The 24,063-nt window shown below is 42.5% G+C and overlaps 1 protein-coding gene across 4 annotated transcripts in view; it reads left to right on the top strand.

Moving 5' to 3' along the window:
• The window catches only part of gabra5 (gamma-aminobutyric acid type A receptor subunit alpha5), a 32,006-nt gene that overhangs the window by 1,678 nt on the left and 6,265 nt on the right, over positions 1–24,063 (top strand). For 2 of the 4 annotated variants that reach the window (XM_029429250.1, XM_029429252.1), the window contains exons 1-7: positions 5,561–5,955; positions 7,226–7,310; positions 7,917–8,041; positions 9,602–9,669; positions 10,232–10,452; positions 12,870–12,952; positions 20,333–20,476. In XM_029429250.1, the coding sequence (XP_029285110.1) occupies positions 7,228–7,310; positions 7,917–8,041; positions 9,602–9,669; positions 10,232–10,452; positions 12,870–12,952; positions 20,333–20,476 (724 nt within the window). In that variant the 5' untranslated portion in view covers positions 5,561–5,955; positions 7,226–7,227. Of the gene's footprint in view, positions 1–5,560; positions 5,956–7,225; positions 7,311–7,916; positions 8,042–9,601; positions 9,670–10,231; positions 10,453–12,869; positions 12,953–20,332; positions 20,482–24,063 lie in introns of those variants that run through there. The other 2 variants (XM_029429253.1, XM_029429251.1) reach the window with 2 other exon arrangements.

Genomic DNA, 24,063 nt, shown 5'->3' on the forward strand with positions numbered 1-24,063 from the left:
TCACTGCAGCGGACGAGAGAGCTGGAACTGGACTCGACCCAACAACTCTCACTTATTCAAGAGACTCTGTTTCACTGCATGTGAGGATGAACTCTACATGGATTCTTACCTCGTGTCGTAGATGGCGTACAGCTTCTTGTTCCCATCAACAGCATTCCTGTAAACACAGAAGAAGGAGCAATGACTCTCTGTGGTAACACAGTGACCTGAAGGCTGTCACACTCGTGAAGGTGCTGCTCACAAACAACTCTTTGCACTTGTTCTTATCTTTTAAGATTCAACAGATTTCCATCACTGACTCAGTTGTGAGCTGAATGCAGAATGATGAAACATACAGTATGTGTGTGACATACTGTCTCCTCCTGCAATCTGGACCATTAGCCAACAAAAGGATCTGGAGTTGTGTCCCACATAAGTCAGGCCGACAATAGGCTGCACTATCAAAGTGGGATAGAAGTATGGAGTGCATGTAAGTAGTTTTACAAAGAAACCAAACACTAGGGATGGTTAGTATGAATCTAGACTAATTATATATTAAGATATCTCAATATTCTTTCATTACTATATGATTCCATTGATAAATTACAATATTGAGTTCTGACTAATAACTCGTCTGTCTGTATCGCTCACATCACAGTTCTGCTGAAGCACCAGTATCAGCCGTTACCAATCTAAAGGACTGGATCAGTGTTTACTCTGTAAAGTGTCTCAATGTAACCACCTGACACGTCCTCGCTGCACACGCTGACGTTTATACAACATCATTGAATTTAATTTATAATCCTAAAACTGTTAAATGCATAAAATATCGTTCTGTCACGAGGAGACTCTGAAAACAATAAGAAAAGCTGTAGTTTGGTGTGGTGGTGCAGCAGCGGTGCATCATGGGAGTTTGGTGTGGTGCAGCAGCGGTGCATCATGGGAGTTTGGTGTGGTGCAGCAGTGGTGCATCATGGGAGTTTGGTGTGGTGCAGCAGTGGTGCATCATGGGAGTTTGGTGTGGTGGTGCAGCAGTGGTGCATCATGGGAGTTTGGTGTGGTGGTGCAGCAGTGGTGCATCATGGGAGTTTGGTGTGGTGGTGCAGCAGTGGTGCATCCTGAGAGTTTGGTGTGGTGGTGCAGCAGTGGTGCATCATGGGAGTTTGGTGTGGTGGTGCAGCAGTGGTGCATCCTGAGAGTTTGGTGTGGTGGTGCAGCAGCGGTGCATCATGGGAGTTTGGTGTGATGGTGCAGCAGCGGTGCATCATGGGAGTTTAGTGTGGAGGTGCAGCAGCGATGCATCATGGGAGTTTGGTGTGATGGTGCAGCAGCGATGCATCATGGGAGTTTAGTGTGGAGGTGCAGCAGCGGTGCATCATGGGAGTTCTTCTCTCCTCTCTCTGATTCAAAGGTTAAACATCAGAGTTTCTCCTGCACGCTGTTCGGCTGCCGCTAACGTTTGTTCAGCTTGTTTCTCTGAGAACTTAAGATCCAGAAGTTCAGGACTAAAATCCTTCATCCTTCAAATATAGAGTTAAAAGCACCAGGATGTAGAAAGTGTCTTAAAACTGGACTGATGACACCATGACAGGAGAGAGAGGAAACGTTACCTTCAGGGACATTACACATGTCTCTGTCTCACTACATATACAACACAGGACTGATGACACCATGACAGGAGAGAGAGGAAATGTTACCTTCAGGGACATTACACATGTCTCTGTCTCACTACATATACAACACAGGACTGATGACACCATGACAGGAGAGAGGAAACGTTACCTTCAGGGACATTACACATGTCTCTGTCTCACTACATATACAACACAGGACTGATGACACCATGACAGGAGAGAGGAAACGTTACCTTCAGGGACATTACACATGTCTCTGTCTCACTACATATACAACACAGGACTGATGACACCATGACAGGAGAGAGGAAACGTTACCTTCAGGGACATTACATATGTCTCTGTCTCACTACATATACAACACAGGACTGATGACACCATGACAGGAGAGAGGAAACGTTACCTTCAGGGACATTACACATTTCTCTGTCTCACTACATATACAACACAGGACTGATGACACCATGACAGGAGAGAGGAAACGTTACCTTCAGGGACATTACACATGTCTCTGTCTCACTACATATACAACACAGGACTGATGACACCATGACAGGAGAGAGAGGAAACGTTACCTTCAGGGACATTACACATTTCTCTGTCTCACTACATATACAACACAGGACTGATGACACCATGACAGGAGAGAGAGGAAACGTTACCTTCAGGGACATTACACATTTCTCTGTCTCACTACATATACAACACAGGACTGATGACACCATGACAGGAGAGAGAGGAAACGTTACCTTCAGGAACATTACACATGTCTCTGTCTCACTACATATACAACACAGGACTGATGACACCATGACAGGAGAGAGAGGAAACGTTACCTTCAGGGACATTACACATGTCTCTGTCTCACTACATATACAACACAGGACTGATGACACCATGACAGGAGAGAGGAAACGTTACCTTCAGGGACATTACACATTTCTCTGTCTCACTACATATACAACACAGGACTGATGACACCATGACAGGAGAGAGAGGAAACGTTACCTTCAGGGACATTACACATGTCTCTGTCTCACTACATATACAACACAGGACTGATGACACCATGACAGGAGAGAGAGGAAACGTTACCTTCAGGAACATTACACATGTCTCTGTCTCACTACATATACAACACAGGACTGATGACACCATGACAGGAGAGAGAGGAAACGTTACCTTCAGGGACATTACACATGTCTCTGTCTCACTACATATACAACACAGGACTGATGACACCATGACAGGTGAGAGGAAACGTTACCTTCAGGAACATTACACATGTCTCTGTCTCACTACATATACAACACAGGACTGATGACACCATGACAGGAGAGAGAGGAAATGTTACCTTCAGGGACATTACACATGTCTCTGTCTCACTACATATACAACACAGGACTGATGACACCATGACAGGAGAGAGGAAACGTTACCTTCAGGGACATTACACATGTCTCTGTCTCACTACATATACAACACAGGACTGATGACACCATGACAGGAGAGAGGAAACGTTACCTTCAGGGACATTACACATGTCTCTGTCTCACTACATATACAACACAGGACTGATGACACCATGACAGGAGAGAGGAAACGTTACCTTCAGGGACATTACATATGTCTCTGTCTCACTACATATACAACACAGGACTGATGACACCATGACAGGAGAGAGGAAACGTTACCTTCAGGGACATTACACATTTCTCTGTCTCACTACATATACAACACAGGACTGATGACACCATGACAGGAGAGAGGAAACGTTACCTTCAGGGACATTACACATGTCTCTGTCTCACTACATATACAACACAGGACTGATGACACCATGACAGGAGAGAGAGGAAACGTTACCTTCAGGGACATTACACATGTCTCTGTCTCACTACATATACAACACAGGACTGATGACACCATGACAGGAGAGAGAGGAAACGTTACCTTCAGGGACATTACACATGTCTCTGTCTCACTACATATACAACACAGGACTGATGACACCATGACAGGAGAGAGGAAACGTTACCTTCAGGGACATTACACATTTCTCTGTCTCACTACATATACAACACAGGACTGATGACACCATGACAGGAGAGAGAGGAAACGTTACCTTCAGGGACATTACACATGTCTCTGTCTCACTACATATACAACACAGGACTGATGACACCATGACAGGAGAGAGAGGAAACGTTACCTTCAGGAACATTACACATGTCTCTGTCTCACTACATATACAACACAGGACTGATGACACCATGACAGGAGAGAGAGGAAACGTTACCTTCAGGGACATTACACATGTCTCTGTCTCACTACATATACAACACAGGACTGATGACACCATGACAGGTGAGAGGAAACGTTACCTTCAGGAACATTACACATGTCTCTGTCTCACTACATATACAACACAGGACTGATGACACCATGACAGGAGAGAGAGGAAACGTTACCTTCAGGGACATTACACATGTCTCTGTCTCACTACATATACAACACAGGACTGATGACACCATGACAGGAGAGAGAGGAAACGTTACCTTCAGGAACATTACACATGTCTCTGTCTCACTACATATACAACACAGGACTGATGACACCATGACAGGAGAGAGAGGAAACGTTACCTTCAGGGACATTACACATGTCTCTGTCTTACTACATATACAACACAGGACTGATGACACCATGACAGGAGAGAGGAAACGTTACCTTCAGGGACATTACACATTTCTCTGTCTCACTACATATACAACACAGGACTGATGACACCATGACAGGAGAGAGAGGAAACGTTACCTTCAGGGACATTACACATGTCTCTGTCTCACTACATATACAACACAGGACTGATGACACCATGACAGGAGAGAGGAAACGTTACCTTCAGGAACATTACACATGTCTCTGTCTCACTACATATACAACACAGGACTGATGACACCATGACAGGAGAGAGAGGAAACGTTACCTTCAGGGACATTACACATGTCTCTGTCTCACTACATATACAACACAGGACTGATGACACCATGACAGGAGAGAGAGGAAACGTTACCTTCAGGAACATTACACATGTCTCTGTCTCACTACATATACAACACAGGACTGATGACACCATGACAGGAGAGAGAGGAAACGTTACCTTCAGGGACATTACACATGTCTCTGTCTCACTACATATACAACACAGGACTGATGACACCATGACAGGAGAGAGGAAACGTTACCTTCAGGGACATTACACATTTCTCTGTCTCACTACATATACAACACAGGACTGATGACACCATGACAGGAGAGAGGAAACGTTACCTTCAGGAACATTACACATTTCTCTGTCTCACTACATATACAACACAGGACTGATGACACCATGACAGGAGAGAGGAAACGTTACCTTCAGGGACATTACACATTTCTCTGTCTCACTACATATACAACACAGGACTGATGACACCATGACAGGAGAGAGGAAACGTTACCTTCAGGGACATTACACATTTCTCTGTCTCACTACATATACAACACAGGGAGAGTTTTTACACATTTAAATGTGAAAATGTTAGATATTGTTATTTAGAAAACAAGAACCACAGTGAGTCATGTTTCTGTTGCAACATTACTCATAAGATACAGATGTGATATGTTGTGCTGCTACAGTTCGCAGATCATCAGAAGATGATGAAAGTGTTTAAAAGGTTTGTTGTTGTGGAGATCCCTCTCATGGCTATCATTGTTACTACTATACTTCTTTTTATTCTTTCCTCTCTCTCTCTCTCTCTCTCTCTCTCTCTCTCTCTCTCGCTCTCTCTCTCTCTCCCTCCCTCTGTGCCATGCCTCCCCCTCCCTCCCCTATCTGTCTCCCCATCTCTCTCCAGCATCTCTCCAGCATCACTGGTCACATCCTCCTGCTCTCCTGGCCGCACTGCACGCTCGTCGCTTTAATTCGCACCAAAGTCTATTTGCATTGTGCTTTGCCTTTGGATACAGTATTGGATTTTGTGCAGAGCTTGCTGTGTGCTGGCGGCTCCTCGGAGACCGAACTAAAGGATGGTCAGTCAGCAGAAGTGTTGGGAAGCCTTTACGTTCTCGCTGCCAACCTTTTAATCGCTCTGGGGCGAAATAAAGCTCGCTGACAGTGGAATTAGTCCACATCTTTCCCTCTTCTTCCTCTCTGTCTCCCCTTCCGATATGCAGTCTTTGTGCGCGGATGGAGGTGACGTTCTTCACAATTGATGCCAGATACTAAACATTGCGATCTGCGTGTGAGATATATCTACGGAGCTGGGAGAAGTTTGACTGCGCATCGTCTTCTTGTGTGGTAAGCTTTGGAAGCTGCGGCTCCGCGCCTGTGCAGCACCGCGTTGTTACAGGCCAGCGTGCAGTACGAGATGTAGTGGGACGTGCGGGCTTTGGAGGAGAATACAGTGGAGACCCTGCACCGCATACTGTACACTGTAGAGCCGGGGGAGGAGAGGCATTCACTGTCCCTCCTGCAGGAGGGAGGCGAGGAGGGATGAGAGAGCACGAGTGAGTCGTGAATGAAGGGGAAGCGGCGCAGGGTGCGTACAGTCTCAGCAACACTGTGCACAGTGTGCGGTGCAGCTGTACAGATGTGTGCAGTGTACAGGTAGAAGCATGTCACACCTTTAGCTCAGTCAGTCAGAAGTCCGCAACTTACAGAGAAGGTGCGTTAGTGAAATGAATCCGAGGCTCGTGCAGTGAGAGGGTGAGCGACAGAGGATCCAACACAGACAGAAGAAGAAGGTTTAAAGATCTCAGAGGAACTTTGCACCTCAGATTCTTCTTACATCAGCTAACATCTGTACAGATGTTCTGTAGTGTTTCGAAAATGCAACTGTGTAGCTGCACATCTGGGTGCATGGACTGCTGCATTGTGTTGTGTGGAGCTGCAACTAACAGTTTTATTATCGATTAATGTGCCGATTGTTTTCTAGATTTACCGATTGGTCTTCAAAATGTCAGAGAATATTGAGAAACGTCCATCGTAGTGTCTCACAGTCCGAGCTGATGTCTTTAAATGTCACTTTCATGTGAGATAAAACAGAGAAAAGCAGCAAATCTCCACATCTGAGAGTCTGGAAACAGCTTCTTCTGATATATCTGCATGAAAAATGACTTTTCTGAGGATTAATGATCAAAATAGTTGTGGATTATTTTCTGTGGATCCACGAACAGAACAGTCGACTCCTCTTTGCAGCTCTGGTGTTGTGATACTGTCGGCACATGTGAAACATTAGTGTTGTCTGCAGAAAAGCTTAATAACAACTCTGCACTGCTTTATAATGAGAAGTCTGATTTAATGTTTAATATTTAGTTTCCACAGTTAAACTGCTGCTACAGAAGCTTTACAAGAAATACATACAGAATTAAATGACTTTAATTCTGTATTGTTATATGATTTATAGCTAAATGTGTAATTGTATTTGCTGCGGCTGCTGTGTTGACCCCGCCTGCTAGTTTGGAAGTTGTGGACTTAGTAAAGCGCTGTGGGATAAATAAAGTGACGTTGTGCTGCCGGCAGCAGGACGCTCCTGCAGTCTGAAACAGGTGAGGATGTGTTGTTTCAGGAATGGGCGATGGAATGTGCTACAGCTCTGCAATGAGGCGTCTGTGGGTCTGCGTCCTGCTTGTGAGCATCACCTGCCGTCTGAGGTGAGCAACTGACTCTCAGTGCAGACGCGTCCGCTGCTCAGGGGCTGACATGTGCTTTTAAATTAAGATAATAGTTTATATGTCTTGTGTGATGTAAATACTATTTTCTCTGCAGAGTTAACACAACAGTTTCATTATACAAGATGAAACTGACTGTACACCGACTATGTTTATATAATACAGAGAAATCTGATTAAAATGAGACAGAAACAGAGTTTCTTATGCTGGTGAATGTTGAGACCTTGAGCTATTTATCTTCTTTAACTCGTCTTCTGTCAGACGAGAGGAAACAAAACATCAGAATCCACATTTAGGAGGTTTTCTTACTAACTGTGTCTGTTTGTGTGTGTAGATTTCTCCTAAATTCACTAAAAGTTAGCATTACATAATGCCTCATTGTGTTGATTAAGCTTCATGGCATCAATCAGTGTCTCCTCTTAAGACAACAGTTTAATTTATCTGAGTTTGATAAGGTTTCATGTGCTTTTTAACCCTCAACACAGTCGACGTGTCTGGATATATGACTTCACTGAACACGACTGCATTGAATCATCATATTGAAAGATGTCCGAGTGTCTTCTCCTAATCGCTGTCTCTTATTTGCAGCCTCTCCCAGGATGTAACTGGAACTCCCAAAGAGGCCGAATTAAATGACAACATCACCATCTTTACGCGCATCCTGGACGGACTGCTGGACGGGTATGACAACAGACTCCGCCCCGGACTGGGAGGTAGGTGCACACGAGAGCAGTGTGTGTTTCAGCCCTCACACTGAACTGTGCTCTGCACATCTGTCTCCCGCTCGGTCCCAGACAGGGAGATGCGTCTGTATTCATGAAGTCTTTGACAGAGAGGCATGATCAGCTGTTTGCATCTCCTCTAAGTGTGATTGAATGACACGCTGAGGCCGATCGTGTGACCTTGAGAGACGTTATTCCTGCTCATAAAGCAGCCGCTCCATTGTTCTCAGCAGACGCAGGCTGAAGTACCAAACCACGGAGGAGTCCAGAGTCTGCTGCAGACAATAAGGAAACGTTTTCTCCTCCTGCTTCAGTGCAACAGAAAGTGTTTGGATCATTGCAGACGAACACCATCAACACATTCTGTGCACAAAAGGTCGCAGGGTCGGGGATCGAACCTCAGTCAGGATTCATGAAACATGACGTCGTGTTTATTAAATATCCTCCATATTAAAAACTGTTTTGCATGTGTGCACAACTTTAATCTTTAAATAGTTTTGAGTTCAAAGATACCAAATAGTTGATTTTGCGCCTCGTAGTTTCTGACGTACGGACATTTTCTTATAATATATTCAGTCTTTTATTTTCCTAAAATATAATGAAATATAAAGAAAAAACAAAAAATCCAGTTTCGGCACAAATATGTAGAAGGATTGTGTCTCGTGAACTCTACTGAAGTGCAGGTGTTGTGTTCAGGTGAACATGTGTCTGGATGTGTCGCTGATGATGCTCTGAAGTGTGTCTAAGATTAAAGTTTATGTATTTGTAATCAGCTGATTGCAGTAAAGTAAACACACGAAGGCAAAGCTGAGACCATATTATATATAAATATATATATATATATATATATTTATATATATTTATATATATATAAATATATATTTATATATATATATATATATATAAATATATATATATATATATATATATTTATAAATATATATATATATATATATATTTATATATATATTTATATATATATAAATATATATTTATATATATATATATATATATAAATATATATATATATATATATATATTTATAAATATAATCCGTTGTTTTTTTATTCCTCACAAAGTTACAATTAAAACGTATTAATTGTGCACAAAATAACCTGTAAAACTGGTGTTTTGAGGGATTTCTTTTAAAACATTCACAATTATGACACAACTTTCAGCTCACACACACACACACACACACACACGCACACACACACACACTTCATGTGTTGAGTATTATTGATGACAGGGCACGCAGCTGAACAGAAGTCTGAACGGGCAGACTTCTTATTCCCGTCTCCACTTTGCTAAGTGCTAATTAGCTTCAGATATTCGTATAATGCTTCATGAATAATGTTATTAGACTGTAACATCTGAGCGTGGAAGTTGCGTCCGAAGGATCCAACGTTCACAAACAGTAAAAGTTTCTCTGTCGTCTCTGCTTCATGTGCAGAAGATTCTGCAACATTAGCTTTACACTCTGATGTAACGTCTGTAAATGTGAATAATGACGCATGACTAACAAACAGCTGATATTCTGTCTTCTTACAGAGAAGGTGACGGAGATCAAAACCAACATCTTTGTCACGAGCTTCGGTCCCGTGTCTGACACTGAAATGGTGAGAAGTTACATCCTCCGCTAAACGTCTCTAAAGATGTTCCGACATATTCAAAATGTTCTTTTTCAGTCATGTCAACCTCAATACAGCTGTGTGCAAAACAGATGCAAACTCATTAAACAAGAACACGAATTCATTATATCACGGCGTCTAATTGGCTCCCTGATCTTTCCTAATGTGTCGTTAACAAAAACAGTTAATTAAGTGGAACTGCAGGTGAAGAAGATTTCAGCAGGAATCTTCAGGACTCACATCAACACAAGTTTATATCACAAGTGTTTAATATGTACATGAGGCGTGATGTAATGTAGCTGTGGAGAGTTTACATCTACACACAGTTAGAATGTTTCTGCTTTAAACACTCCGTCAGACATGTGCTTCACCTTTAACATCATGCTTCAGTGTCTGTATGTCTGGTGTACAGGGAGGGGTGTTTAAATATGCACATGAGGCATTCGCTCATTAAATATGTGTATTTATGTATGTATATTATATTTGCTACATCTCCAGAAGAGAAATGTTCACGCTGCGTGTACTCATTGTGTTTGAACCGTCTCTGCAGGAGTACACCATCGACGTGTTCTTCCGTCAGAGCTGGAAAGATGAGCGACTTTGCTTTAAAGGTCCGATGGAGATGCTTCCTCTCAACAATCTGCTGGCCAGTAACATCTGGACTCCGGACACCTTCTTCCTCAACGGGAAGAAATCCATCGCACACAACATGACCACGCCCAACAAGCTGCTGCGGCTGAAGGACGACGGCACGCTGCTGTACACCATGAGGTAACGGACACTTTGGATCAGAGAGGTTTAGAAAGGTTGTGTAATCCAATCAGAGATGACTGAAACATGTCCACTCACACACACACACACACACACACACACACACACACACACACGATGTGTCGATGCGGAGGAACTTCTCCTTTTTAAAACACATCTTCTGCATCGCGCGTGAGAAGCAGCTGGATATGTGTTGTTGCTTTACTGCAGCAGCAGAGCAGCGTGAACTCTTCTGCTGCAACACTTCTCGTACGGCCGCCGTGATGTACAGTGTGTGTGTGAGCTGCATCACACACACACACACACACACACACCTGTGACTTCAAAGTTAGAAAAGCCGCACAACGAGATATTATATCTGCGCTCTGTCATCACCACAGTAAATCCTCACAATCGAATACGATCAGAGGAACCTTCAGCTCAAACATTCATCTTCAGACACCACGAGACGTTAGTGTGTGTGTGTGTGTGTGTTCTCAGAGAGACTGTGTGCAGAGCAGGACCTCTCTGTGACTTACACACACACACACACATATATATATATATATGTGTGTGTGTGTGCATCTGAAACAAGAGGAGCTTCCTACACAAAGAGATTCTTCTTCTTCACTAACAGTCTGTACAGCTCAGCGTCTGCACAGAGACTCCACTTTAAATTACCAGAGAGGTGCTCATGAGTTTCAAGACGCAGGAAACTTCAAGCTGCATAAAGAAATGACAAAAGGACGAAACAAATCTTCCAAAACGACGGTTCAGCGGACGAAGACTGCGCAGAGTCACGTGAGGGAGCAGGAAAGATGCTCGTTATATTTCACCACAAGGTGTCAAATCATCATTTCTTTGTTTCACCAACAACCCGAAACACAAACGTCTCAGCCGACGATCTTCTGACTGCTTCGTTTATTATCTGTCAATCATCCAATCAACAGAACTAATAATACTGAGAGGCATCACCACACACACACACACACACACACACACACACACTCACACACACACACTCACACACACACACACACTCACACACACACACACACACACACACACACACACACTCACACACACACACTCACACACACACACACACACACACACACACACACTCACACACACACACACACACACTCACACACACACACACACACACTCACACACACACACACACACACACACACACACACACTCACACACACACACTCACACACACACACACACACACACACACACTCACACACTCACACACACACTCACAGAGGATCATCAGTAGAATATTATTCTGTAATACAGCACGTTGAGGGTAAAGCGATGACTCGTCAGTATCTCTGTAAACACAGGCGCTGCTGCGTGATGTTGACGTGCAGCTTACTTCTGCAGCACAGCCTTTAATAAACTGAATCAGTGCTCTGGGGACAATTTAAATCTTATTTATGTGATATAGTGTATTCGTGTTAGATGTGCTCAGACTGAGTTACAGGCAGGCGTGAGTTCATTTATGTGCGAGAAGTTTTATTTATAATCAAACGTTTGACTTTATTCTCAAAATGCAAATAAATAAATCATCCCTCATGTTTCCCCTCTGGCACTAATACTCTGCAGCAAAACATACCAGATGAATTTACTCATGAGGCTAATACATCAAACATTAAAACCCAGACTTTATTAGATAAAATAGAAATGTTCTATTTTACAGGTGCATCTCTTCCTGCAAAATATTCTTAAAATTCAGCAGAACATATTTGGCATCGTGAAACTTAAACTACTACTATAAATAAACTTTGAACAATATTTAGCTGCACAGCTGGAGCTTTAACGCCCCGTCAGGACGCTGCTGGTTTTGTAATCTGCAGCAAAGCGTCATCATTTATAAGATTATATATGTAAAATCAGCCGTAAGATAAATGTAGTGCATGTGCAAGAGATGCAGCTCAACGTGCATTACAAAACACAATAATAATTACTTTAATATAACTAGTGTTACTAGTATTACCTCGTATAATGTGAGGTGTTTGTAGAGTGGAATGATGCACGTTCTCAGTGTGTCCAGCAGGGGGCAGCATGACATCACTCCAGGGGCTCGTTTGTTTTGTTTTCTTTCCAATAAAGTTTTATTCAAAGCTTCACTGCAGTCCGTCAGACAGGTGGCGGATGTGCTGCAGGAAATAATCTTCAATTGCTTTGAGAAATAATTCTCACGCTCATGTTTGCACGTGCAGCTGCTTCGTTGTTCCTGGATGGAGAACATCCGGCTCCCTCTGGTGGCTCAGCTGCTGGTTACAGCCGCAGTAAATTACTCTTCACTGTCTGAGACACTGATGAAGACGAATAATAGCTTTGTTTGTATTAAGAGAGTCTGTTCCTTTGTGATGATGATGATGATGTCTCATCTAACTCAGTGCGTCTGTGTGTTCCTCTGTCAGACTGACTATAGCAGCAGAATGCCCCATGCAGCTGGAGGACTTCCCGATGGACGCTCACGCCTGTCCCCTGAAGTTTGGAAGCTGTGAGTAAAACACGTCTTTCAGCAAATGCTGTTAAAAAATACAACTAACAGATATCAGCAGGAAACTTCCACTTCATTACTGACAGCAAAAGACCTTATATATGTCGACTCTACTCACACACAAAATGTTTCTGCTTTAAACACTCCGTCAGACATGTGCTTCACCTTTAACATCATGCTTCAGTGTCTGTATGTCTGGTGTACAGGGAGGGGTGTGTGTGTGTGTGTATGTGGGGGGGGGGGGGGGTCCCTCAGGTGTGAAGCTGTTTTTGTGCAGGATACAGCCATGCAGACACTGACACACTGCTGCTGCTGATTAATGCCATTAATCAACATGTCAGAGCTGCTCTCCTGCATCCTTCACTGCCTCAGCTACAACACACAGAGCTAGAGACACACACACACACACACACACACACACACACACATACACCAAACCCACATTTAACACCAAGGTAACCTCTAAAAAGCCAATCCCACACCTTGCACATGGACAGGCGCACCACGCTTGTGCTTGCCCTGACCTCTAAGCTGGTTACGTTTCCTCGCAGAGCTCCAGCGGTACAAAGATATCTGGGGATCTCCTGTCATGTAAGCTTAAGATTATCCTTCGGTCTTCCCTGTGCCACCGAGGTACGGCGGGTAATCTCGGGCAGAGGCACGAGGTGACGTTAAACTACTCCCACACCTGCTTTGCTCACCTCCACCCTCAGCTGACACTAACTGACTGAGACTCCTCTGGCGTGCGTCCTGTTTGATGGCACGCTACGGGAAGTTAATGTTGGCGAGGTTCAGAGGTTTAAATAAGGGGAGCCCTGAGCCGAGCCACATGTCTCTGAGGTACGAGCTGCATTTAGGGTTTCTTTGCACTCACACACACACACACACACACACACACACACACACACACACACACACACACACACACACACACACACACACACACAACATGAGAGGACAGGAAACAAGCAAGGTGCTGTTTTCTGATGCATTTTCGATTTGCACATAAAAAAACATCCAAAAAGTTAGTGTTAGTTGTGTGTGTGTGTGTGTGTGTGTGTGTGTGTGTGTGTGTGTGCTTGTGTGTGTGTGTGTGTGCATCTTTGCAGATAAGTCATGATCATCTTCATCATCGTGGATTTAATTTATTTTTCTTATTATGTATAAATATAATATATAGAATATATGTTATATTTATATATATATATATATATATATATATATATATATATATATATATATATATATATATATTATCTATAGAAATATTATATATACATACGTTCAAAAATAAATGTAAATATTTCCCCAGAAAGCAATTAAGCGTAGTAATGTTATATTTAGTGGAGTACCAACATTTATTATTATTAATAATAATAATAATAATAATAATAATAATAATAATGTATATTATAAATCTGGAAAGTAACTAAAGTTATAAAATAAATGTTTCTTATATCTTCCTGTGAGATGGAGAAGAAATATAAAGTGGCGGGTAATGGAAATATATATATATATATATATATATATATATATATATATATAAGTACTTCAGAATTGTACTTGCGTAGATGTACTTAGTTACTGTCTCAGCACGTTCATCTTTATTGTGTATTTACTAAAGTTCTCTCGTGTCCATAGGATGATTTTGAAAGCTAACATCACATTCAGCCCGTGTGAGGTTATAAGTGAACAAGTCACCCCCCCTCTCTAATCCTCCGACCTGCTGGACTGCACTCAGCAGACCTGCGCTCGTGTTAATCACCTCTCATGGACTCATGCTTACTGCTGCCAGGGTTGTCGTAATGTGACACATTAAGGAGTGTATACATATATATATATATATATATACACGAGCAGGAAGTCGCTCTTAGTACAAGATAACTTCACCACGTTCAACTTACCGGGAGAGAAATTGCGATGAGAAACTCTGTCGGACCCTGTGAGCGTACGGCTCCCCCCACCTTCACAGCTCCACCCAGGACACGTTAGCTTAGCTTAGCATAACAACTGGGACTAGGGGGGAACGAGCAGCTAGCCTGGCCCGGTGCAAAGGTTAAAGAAAGGATTCTACACTTCTGAATGTCAATAAATAACACGCTCTGATTTACATTTCGTCAAAAAATAATGATTAAATAAAGACCCTGAAGACACGAAACAGCAGAGAGAGAATCAAACTCATTGTTCATGTGTTCACTTTTTATCTTAAATACTTGAATTTTAAAGCTGATTTTGCTGCATTTAGTGAAAACACATCAAATGATGTCTCCTCCTGAATGTACAACAGTGATCCTGTGATGTGTGCCGCTCTGAGCCTCTACTGACACGTCTGTACAACCCACGGTCCTCTCTTGGTAGGCTGAACGTGTAGGACGTGTGTGCCTGCTCGTTATTATATCCGCTCGCTAGTAAAACGCTCATGTTCTTGCGGCTCTCTTATCCGGAGCTGAGATAATAACAGGAATCAGCTTCGTTCACCTGGAAACGACCTGAGCTGCAAACAGAAAGCAACAATGATTTCTTCCTTGAGATTACATCCTGCCGTTTATTAAAGCGTCGCTGCTGAAGTGATGCACATCAACTGTGTTCTTACATTGTTGTCGCCCATAAATCATCATCTCCATCATCAGCTGGAAGTCGCTGATGGAGGAAATCACATAACGGGAACAGCAGGAGGAAGACCTGCGATGAGCTGCGGATCCTCCGCCTGCGTGTCTCTCGTCACCTGACGAACATGTGGACTCACAGGAGAACTACAGTCCACACGTCCACAAACTTATTACAGCCAAACTATAATCTTTCTGTTTCGTTTCATCACAACTTTAACACACGTGTGTGAGCTGCGACCGCCAGAGTGGGACATTTTAAAAGCTCCATTATTGTCTATAAGTTGCAGAGGACTGAGAGCAAACGATGATGCGTCAACATGAAACATTACAAACAGCGAACACAACGTTTCCTCGTCTGCGACGTCTGATGATGTTATTAAGTACATTTGCTGAAACCTTATCATGAGGAAGAACTCAACGTGTGCATCTGCTGCAGATATGAAAGTGTGTGTGTGTGTGTGTGTGTGTGTGTGTGTGTGTGTGTGTGTGTGTGTGTGTGTGTGTGTGTGTGAGACTGAAGACAGAGAGTCTCTTTAACGATACTTTGAGGAAAATACAGACACAGCGCTGCAATTTGCAACAGTTCTTTTGTACATTTGCAAAGTGATTTACTGTTGACCAGCGTCCACAAACCTTTCAGCTCACAATAACATTATAATGAAATTACCAGCACGATCACACATCTGTGTTTGGCATCTTTCACCAGATGTCTGTTCAGGGAAATTGCAAAAAAGTATTTTGTTTTAAAGGACGATCTCACAAAGAGCAGCTTGAACTTTAAAAAGTGTTTTAAAGTCTATAATACAGGAAAAAAGAAGATGAACATTGATTACTTGTAATGTCTATAGACATATAGTTCCACAGCTGCATGAACTCATATAATATGATAGTGTAATCCTCTCATATCTTTATTAAATATTAGAGAAAGATGTTTATAATGAATGAATCGACAGGGAATTGATCCTATTACACTTAAAGTTATAAAAGATGCTCCAGGAGCAGATCGTGGTGAGTTCAGGAACATGTCGTTAAATCTGATATTGCGTCATAAACTCTTGTCCCGTCCAGAAGCCTGAGCCACGCAGTAATGTGTCTTTTATCTTCGCTCCACATGTACAAACTGTCTGCAGACAAATACAACAAAGAGTCAGGGATCTAATATCACATGTGTAATAACTATATATACTTTATATAGTATTCTTATTTGTTTGTGAGAGATGACGTAACGCAGCTCGACGAAGACTTATTTGAGACAATGCGTCTTTGAGACGATAATCCACAGACTGGCTGACGGGGGGGCAATCTCCAACACTGTCTTCTAACACCACACTGGATTAATGCAACACATTGGGTGAGAGAAACACACACACACACACACACACACACACACACACACACAGATTTAGTGTGTGGTTTGTTTCATTTGTTTTCAAGATGAACTTGTTTGTTTGAAATCAGCAGATAAAAAGCTGAATATCATTTTAGATTTACTACTAAAATACTAAAAGGTCAAACGCCCTCAGACTCTTTCAAGGCTCTGAACCTGAGCCAACACACACACACACACGCGCGCGCGCACACACACACACACATTAGTAACATCTGCGTACTGTGATCCAAACTGATTACATCAGATCCAAACACGAGCTCTGAACAGTGACACCGAGTTAATCTGTAATGAAGCAAAGTGGGTCAAAGGTCAAGTGATGTAGCAGAGCCGACAGGAACATCTCAGAGGCCGAGGAACACCGGCAACCTTATTTACACGACCTGGAGGTGAACAGAAGTCTGTGAAGCTGAAGACGGCTGTGTGACGTGGCGTGTCTGCGTTGACTTCTCACACGCAGGCTGTGATCAGAACATTCTGCTGGAAGCATCTGTCTGAAAATGATTCACAGTTCACAGAGAAGGAGCAGCTGCACCTTCTGATCTGATGCTCTGAATCCTGCACTTTATCTCTAATTACGTTATAAACGTCAGCTTTACTCAGCATGTTCTGTATATTGTCTTCGGCCCAGATGTGAAGCAAACATGTGACTTGTGCAGACGTCCGAGTCGGTCCTCTGCCGTCCCTGTATCACGACTAAAGCCCTCGCAGGCATGATGAGCGCTAATGTTCCTTCTCCTGGGTTCTCTTGGAAACAGTGTGACACCTCTTCTCACAGGCAGCCTTGGACCTGTTGTTGCACAACCGCACCGCACCAGAGTTGTAATAAACGGACTATATGTTGGCCTGTGAACGCCCCTCCCTCCTGCACACACTTCAGAAGCCGCTGGTGCTTCATCTCTTCCTGTAGTTTGTATTGAGTTATTCTGCAGACATCTCTGCAGCCTGATGTGAAGTGTTCCTACCAAACAAAGGTTTTTCTTGTCATCAAACTGAGAAAAACCCAGTAAAAAGCTGCAGCTGCATCGAGACACAAGAAGTTTCTGTTTCAGCTGACGAACATGCTGCCTCCTTTACATTCAGTCTGACCAGCCGAGAGGACTAACGTGACGCTTAGCGGCGAGCTACACTTACTAACTCTTTATTACTTTGACATCCTGCCAGAATAATAGATAGTAAGTCGGCTGCACGGTGTTGGGACATGAAAACACGAGTCAAACACGACTCTTACGTAATTACATTCACGTCATTCATCAAAGTCATCTTCTCATGAGAGGAAGTAACAAGAGAAGCTGAAAGGAGAACATGAAAGTAATATCCGAACATGCACCTGTGTGTGTGTGTGTGTGTGTGTGTGTGTGTGTGTGTGTGTGTGTGTGTGTGTGTGTGTGTGTGTGTGTGTGGGTGTGTGCGTGTGGGTGAGGTGTGGGTGTGTGCGTGTGGGTGTGGGTGTGTGGGTGTGGGTGTGTGTGTGTGTGTGTGTGTGTGGGTGTGTGTGTGTGTGTGTGGGTGTGTGTGTGTGTGTGTGTGTGTGTGTGTGTGTGGGTGTGTGCGTGTGGGTGAGGTGTGGGTGTGTGCGTGTGGGTGTGTGGGTGTGGGTGTGTGGGTGTGGGTGTGTGTGTGTGTGTGTGTGTGTGTGTGTGTGTGTGGGTGTGTGTGTGTGTGTGTGTGTGTGTGTGTGGGTGTGTGCGTGTGGGTGCGGTGTGGGTGTGTGCGTGTGGGTGTGTGGGTGTGGGTGTGTGGGTGTGGGTGTGTGTGTGTGTGTGGGGTGTGTGTGTGTGTGTGTGTGCGTGCGTGCGTGCGTGCGCGTGTGTGGGTGTGTGTGTGTGTGTGTGTGTGTGTGTGACAGGAAATGAATTTGTTTTGATGCATCACTTATAATCCAGGGGGGGGGGAACCTTTTTCATGTCAAGGGCCATTTCTCTTTTACAACATCCTTCGAGGGCCGTACTAATTATTGAACTCATAACCTCTGCACGTTGTCTTTAAGACGCAGCTCATTCATTTCACTTTTCTTTCATGCTGTGCAAAAAAGCAACTTTTGTATCCTGTATCTTCTGTTTTATCAGAACTCCTTTATTAGTCCCACAACGGGGACATTTATCTCGTCACAGCAGAAGAACATGAAGTAAAAAGGCAGTAAACCAAGAGGTTGATATAAATAAAGTGAGTATTGCACATGGCAGTGATAACTGCACAGCAGTGGTGGGACAGTCTGTTCTTGGTGGGGGGGTCTACCTCTCTATCTGTCCATGTTTGTATGTTCCGCTCTGCAGAGAGCTGCTTGTTGGGCCAAACTCCACCGAAGAGCGTTAACTTTATCCAAACACTCGTCCTCTCAGCTCGTGCTGTAATGATGCTCGAGATTATTTTTCATCACCGCACAAACTCGACTCACTGGCCTTTAACTTCCACAGAGAAATAATCGTTCGTACATTTCTCCTGGAAAGTGACATTCTGCATCCAGCTTTCTCTGTTTTACACTCGCTACGCTGCGTTCACTGATGTCAACGATGTACCTCTCGTGTTGTGTTCAAGGACCCTGACCTTGGCCGGAGGTTCCCCACCCCTGCTTTAATCCAAAGAGACTTTGTGTTTAACCTTCACACATCAGGAGACACTCTGATCTGCATCTCGCTCTCTTTCAGAACTTCTTTTGTGTGATCTTAAAGTTAAATATCGTGATGAACTTATTTCATTCTCGGTGACATTTGATGCACGACTTAGTGATTTACAAAACAAGATGTGCAACGTCGTGCACTTTTCTAACCCTTGTAGGAGAAGGTGCCTCTAATAACATTATTCTAAGTGTAAGATCCTCTTAATCAGCTGAGGCTCCTCTCAGGGGGGGGCGAGCATTAAGTAACTAATTTATATGTGTCACAGATGTGTCGCCCTCAAGAACTAATCTACAAAGACTGTTGATGTTTGAACGTTTCTGCACAAAGTCACACGAGTTCTGAAGTCCAGTTGGTGTCTCTACGAACGATTATTCTCACTGTTGATCATTTTTCTGATTTATTGTCAGAGGTGGACGAAGTACTCAGATCTTTACTTCAGTAAAAGTAGTAATACTACAGTGTACAAATACTTAAGTGAAAGTACCAAAAGTGAAAGTACTCTTTATGCAGAATAATGTATATTATATAAAAATATATTATGAGAATTGTAGTGAAGTAGAAATATAAAAAAAGCAGGAAATGTATCTACAAATATTTTTACAAATATAAAAGTATTTGAGTAAATCTGTTTCTCACATTTGAGACGCTGAAGCCGTTTTAGTTTGAATAATTTAATCAAACAAAGTAGCATTTTAAAACTGCTTCACAAGTATATTACATTTGCATCCGATGCAGAACTCCAGTGTGTGTCTTGTTCTCACAGATGCGTATCCGGTGTCGGAGGTGGTCTACACGTGGACTCAGGGAGCCGCCAAGTCCGTGGTGGTGGCGGAGGAAGGATCTCGACTCAATCAGTACCATCTGATCGGTCAGACCGCGGGGACCGAGGACATCTACACCAGCCGAGGTGAAGTGAGAGCGCACAGACCTCTGAGTCACCTTCTACTCTATCACACAGCCACATTTTCTAAAAGAACGCCCCCTAGTGGTCCACGAGCAGATTGGTAACGCTTTTCATTTAAATTTCAAATGCAGTGTTTCTCAATGTGTGAGGAGCTGGAGATGTGTTCTCAATAAGATCCAGCTCAGAGGTTATTCACCGTGTTGTCGGACTTCTGTCTATCTTTACATTTATCTATAAAATCTATCTTATATCTATCTTACATTTATCTATAAAATCTATCTTTATATCTATCTTTACATTTATCTATAAAATCTATCTTTATATCTATCTTTACATTTATCTTTATATTTATTTATCTTTACATTTATTTATCTTTATATTTATTTACCTTTACATCTATCTTTATATTTATATTTATCTTTATATTTATATTTATTTATCTTTACATTTATTTATCTTTATATCTATCTTTATATTTATATGTATCTTTATATTTATTTATCTTTATATTTATTTATCTTTAGATCTATCTTTATATTTATATTTATCTTTATATTTATATTTATCTTTATATTTATATTTATTTATCTTTATATTTATTTATCTTTACATTTATTTATCTTTATATCTATCTTTATATTTATATTTATCTTTATATTTATTTATCTTTAGATCTATATTTATATTTATATTTATCTTTATATTTATTTATATTTATATTTATTTATCTTTAGATCTATCTTTATATTTATATTTATCTTTATATTTATATTTATATTTATATTTATATTTATTTATCTATATATTTATTTATCTTTATATCTATCTTTATATTTATATTTATCTTTATATTTATATTTATTTATCTTTATATTTATTTATCTTTACATCTGTGGAGGACGCGCTGCAGCGCTCGCCGTGTTCTCGCCGTGTTCTCGCAGTGTGACGTTTCTGTAACAGGAAGCTGTGAGGAAACGTCTCTCGGGGAGTTCAGGCCTCTTCTAACCTGCATTGACGCTTGTAATAAAACGCTACATTAGCCTAAGATATAAATATTAATGATAATTTAAATGTCAACGTCATGAATGAGCTTCAAAGATCTTTAACATACTGTAGAAGTCGGAGGCCTTTTGTGTTTGTGGATTTCTCCGTTATGGTCTGTATTCTCCAGAGTCCGTCCTGACAGCAGCGTCAGGCGGGACGTTAAGCCCCCCCCCCCTTATTATTCAGTTGTGTTATTTCGTCCAAAGATGTTGTGAGAAGAATTTATTTTTTTCAAATCAAGCTGGATAGAGACAATGAATGAATCAGAAGGATTTGAGAGCCTCCCACACATGGCCAGCTGTCTCTGGGGCTGCCAAGGGAAGAGAAAATGGGGGGGGGGGGGGGGGGCAAAAAAATCACTTATCCGTGGTCTGAGCCACCGGGTCTGTAGGGTTAATCCATGTGCAGGCCCATCAGTTGTGCTTTTACCGAGTGACGTCACAGCTCAGGGATTGGCTGCAGCGGCGGAGACACGTGGGGAGGGTGTGGGGGGGGGGGGGGGGGGGGGGGGCGGGGGGCGTCGGAGGCGAGCGGCATCTGCTTAATTCTGTTATGTAAAGAAGTATGATAATACATCTCTGCTCCTTGTTGCTGGTGCGTTTATGAGCAGGGAGGCGTTCCTGTAGTATCCAGAGAACCCTGAGAACTGAACCAGTAAACAGCTGAAGACTCAGATTAACTCACAGGTTGCTATATTCCCCCCCCCCCCCAGCATGGCCTTAATTAGCATTGCTAATCTGAGGTACAAACCCTCTTTAACAAGCCGAGAATAGCTCAGTGAAGCTCACACTGGGCAGAGGTGACCTTTGACCCCACAGGTTAAGCCGAAGAAGATGAAAATATAGACGCAGGAATGGCATCGATGACATTTGGTTACACACATCATGCGCTTCCACAACAGAGAGCTCAACAGATGGTTTGGATCTGTGCTTACCAGTTGACCAGCATAGCTGCGTTGTTGTCCGCTATGAACGGCAGTTCCCCGCAGACACTCCAAAAAGCAAAGAGTAAAATCCACCACAACCGCATTTTCACGCCTTGGAGATTTCCATCCAGTTGTGAGCCCAGCAGGCGGTCAGATCAGAGCCCAGTCGTGCCACCACAGAGCGGGGCTGCCGGCTAGTAGTCCTGGGAGCGAAGGCAGGACAGGTGCTCTCCTCATTAAGGACATGATGCTTGTCGCCGCATTGCACAGAGCATCCAAACTTTCCCGAGTCCCTCTCAACCCCCCTCTGCCTCAGTCATCTGTGCACCTGCTCGTAATCATCCTGATCCAGCTCTGTTTTAGTGCTCGAGCTCAGTCAGGCAAGGATGTATGTCCCCAATCAAGAGTGCCCGGCCTGACAGGATGGGATGGACTGTGTGCTGCACACACACACACACACATACACACACACACACACACACACACTCACACACTCACACATAGAAAGAGAGAGAGAGGCAGAGCGAGAGAGATATACAGGATGCAGATTGTGACAAGGGATTAGTGAGACAGAAAAATCGGATTTTGCCAGGAGAAAGCAGCCGTCATCTGTGGATGTTCTATAGTTTATCAGAGTCCGAGGCTCGACAGGATTTTTGAGAAAGAAAAATCCTTCAAATGCAATCTTCAGTTGATTAACAGAATATGATGATTTCCCCACAAACCTGTTCTTCAGTAATTTAGTTCGCACCTCGAGGAGTATTCTGTCCTGGAGGTTTACTGGTACTGTCCTAAATCACAACCTCCAGGACGACACAGCGTGGACTGAAAGGAAATAAAACAACACCAACAGATATTTAATTAACTTCTTAGAGACAAAGATACAAACATGTGACGATCTTATAGAATCTGATGCATCGTGTAGATTACACTACCAACAGGATGTAAAGGAGGGAAACATCTGCAGCAGGAACATGTAACACACATTAATGTAACAGGAAAATGTAACACACACATTAATGCAACAGGAACATGTAACACACACATTAATGTAACAGGAACATGTAACACACACATTAATGTAACAGGAAAATGTAACACACACATTAATGTAACAGGAACATGTAACACACACATTAATGTAACAGGAACATGTAACACACACATTAATGTAACAGGAACATGTAACACGCACATTAATGCAACAGGAACATGTAACACACACATTAATGTAACAGGAACATGTAACACACACATTAATGCAACAGGAACATGTAACACACACATTAATGTAACAGGAACATGTAACACACACATTAATGTAACAGGAACATGTAACACACACATTAATGCAACAGGAACATGTAACACACACATTAATGTAACAGGAACATGTAACACACACATTAATGCAACGGGAACATGTAACACACATTAATGTAACAGGAACATGTAACACACACATTAATGCAGCAGGAACATGTAACACACACATTAATGTAACAGGAACATGTAACACACACATTAATGTAACAGGAACATGTAACACACACATTAATGCAACGGGAACATGTAACACACATTAATGTAACAGGAACATGTAACACACACATTAATGCAG

This window comes from Cottoperca gobio, chromosome 4 (assembly GCF_900634415.1).
Source record: "Cottoperca gobio chromosome 4, fCotGob3.1, whole genome shotgun sequence".
Classification (NCBI taxonomy): Eukaryota; Metazoa; Chordata; class Actinopteri; order Perciformes; family Bovichtidae; genus Cottoperca; species Cottoperca gobio.